Source organism: Seriola lalandi, unplaced genomic scaffold, assembly GCF_002814215.2.
Source record: "Seriola lalandi dorsalis isolate HSWRI2012SDOR001 ecotype SW California unplaced genomic scaffold, Sedor1 jcf7180002055009, whole genome shotgun sequence".
In the NCBI taxonomy this organism is placed as follows: Eukaryota; Metazoa; Chordata; class Actinopteri; order Carangiformes; family Carangidae; genus Seriola; species Seriola lalandi.
This window is the reverse complement of record NW_019525552.1, coordinates 511278-513515: the sequence shown is the minus strand read 5'-3', so window position 1 is coordinate 513515 and position 2238 is coordinate 511278. Positions and strand designations below refer to the sequence as shown.

General features: G+C 47.0%; 1 protein-coding gene and 1 long non-coding RNA gene across 2 annotated transcripts in view; both read right to left on the bottom strand.

Annotated features, from left to right (window-relative positions):
• The window catches only part of LOC111647820 (H-2 class II histocompatibility antigen, E-S beta chain-like), an 8106-nt gene extending 5887 nt beyond the window's left edge, over positions 1-2219 (bottom strand). Inside the window, exons 1-3 of the mRNA XM_087171576.1 lie at positions 2088-2219; positions 1476-1745; positions 862-912 (exon numbers count right to left, since the gene is read on the bottom strand). Of these exons, the coding sequence (XP_087027702.1) occupies positions 862-912; positions 1476-1745; positions 2088-2142 (376 nt within the window). The 5' untranslated portion in view covers positions 2143-2219. The remainder of the gene's footprint in view (positions 1-861; positions 913-1475; positions 1746-2087) is intronic.
• Positions 1-2238, bottom strand: part of LOC147817164 (uncharacterized) — a 39899-nt gene that overhangs the window by 5887 nt on the left and 31774 nt on the right. The window lies entirely within an intron of this gene.

The window sequence follows — 2238 nt, the reverse complement described above, 5'->3', positions numbered from 1 at the left end:
TGTAAACTGGTGTAAACTGGTTTCTGACCTCGGGCCTTCCTCCTGTAGTAGATGAATCCAGCCAGAGATAAGATCAGACCCAGGATCAGTCCTGAGGCTCCGATGGCGATCTTGTTTCTCTCTGACTCAGGCATGGACGGATCTGAGGACAGACAGGTAGAGACACACAGGTGAGCAGACAGGTAGAGACAGACAGGTGAGCAGACAGACAGGTGTAGAGACAGACAGGTGAGCAGACAGACAGGTGAGCAGACAGACAGACAGGTAGAGACAGACAGACAGACAGGTGAGCAGACAGACAGACAGACAGGTGAGCAGACAGACAGGTGTAGAGACAGACAGGTGAGCAGACAGACAGGTGAGCAGACAGACAGACAGGTGTAGAAACAGACAGGTGAGCAGACAGACAGGTACTTACCCCAGTCAGTAACCAGAGGTTCCTTCAGGCTGGCGTGCTCCACCACACAGGAGATCTTCTCTCCAGACCTTCAACACAAACCAACATGTTTCTGTCACACCACTGATCTGGACCCAACTGGACCCAGCTGGACCAACTGGACCAACTGGGCCCAGCCAGAACCAACTGGACCCAGCTGGACCAACTGGACCAACTGGACCCAGCTGGACCAACTGGACCAACTGGGCCCAACCAGAACCAACTGGACCCAACTGGACCAACTGGGCCCAGCCAGAACCAACTGGACCAACTTGATCTGGACCCAACTGGATCCAACCAGAACCAACTGGACCAACTGGACCAACTGGGCCCAGCCAGAACCAACTGGACCCAGCTGGACCTGCAGGTGGACTCACCTGGGTGTGTACTCCAGGTGAGAGTGGACCTGGTAGAACCAATCACCATCTGCCAGCTCATCAGTGGAAGTGACATCAGAGGAGACTTCCTGTCCGTCTCTGTGCCAGCTCACTCTGATCTGTTTGGGGTAGAAGTCGAAGACGCTGCAGACCAACATGGCAGGATGTTTCCCAGCAGGGGGCGTCGTGGAGCTCATGACCACGTAGGGCTCAACTGGAACACACATTATTATCATTATTATCAATACTATTATTGTTGTTGTTGTTGTTGTTGTTGTTGTTGTTGTTGTTGTTGTTGTTGTTATTTTCTCATGCAGTTTTATCTGCTGCAGCTTTAATATATAATATATATATAAAAATATCACAGTTAATGTCAAACAACAGATTGATAGTTTTGATTTCTGGGAAAACGAAGCAGAAAATCAAAAGATAAAATGATAATTGTCATTAACAGTGTGATGAACAGCAGCAGCTGCAGTGACGGTGTTTCTCCACCAGGTGGAGACACAGACTGTGACATCATCGTTAATGAGTCCTGACGAACCAACAGAGAAAATATGAAGCCAGAAAAATAATAATAAAAACATGTGGAACAAACTGAGTGTGAGGTTCAGTCGGTGGATGAACCTGAGGTTTAACCTGATGATGTCACCAACACTCACCTGATGAAGCCAGAGCCAGTTGGTACCAGATCTGAATGTTGTGAACACAGTATCTCTCCTTGTCATTCCTCCTCTGAACCACCTCTGGACCTTTGTTGAGGCGTTCAGCGTTCTTCACTCCGAACTCAGTGTATCCAACATACCTCCCCACTCTGCTGTCGAACCTGAGGAGCTCCAGTTTGTTGTAGAAGTACGACTGAATGTACGTGATGTCGTTCAGCTCAGTGGAGTTAAAGTCACAGCGATTCACTGCATAATGCCAAAATCCATCTGAAGAACAAACAGTCAGAGAATTATCACTGTATTGATCACTGATCATACATGTATTGATCTATCAGTTAAGATCTATCCACTGATCAGACCATGTATAGATCAGTGATCAGTGTATTGATCAGTGTTCAGTGTATTGATCAGTGTATAGATCAGTGATCAGAGTATTGGTCAGTGTATAGATTAGTGATTAATGTATTGATCAGTGTATAGATCAGTGTACCGATCAGTGATCAGAGTATAGATCAGTGATCAGTGTATTGATCATTGTATTGATCAGTGTATTGATCAGTGTGTTGATCAGTGTATTGATCAGTGTATTGATCAGTGTATTGATCCTACCTGCTGTGGACGCAGCGATGAAGAGGAGGGAGAAGCTGAGGAAGGATGAAGCCATGTTCCTCTGTTGACCTGACAAACACTGACACAGTCGGACTGAGAGCTGCTGTAAAAACCAGAGGACGAGGTCACATGACCTGCAGCGTCACCTGTT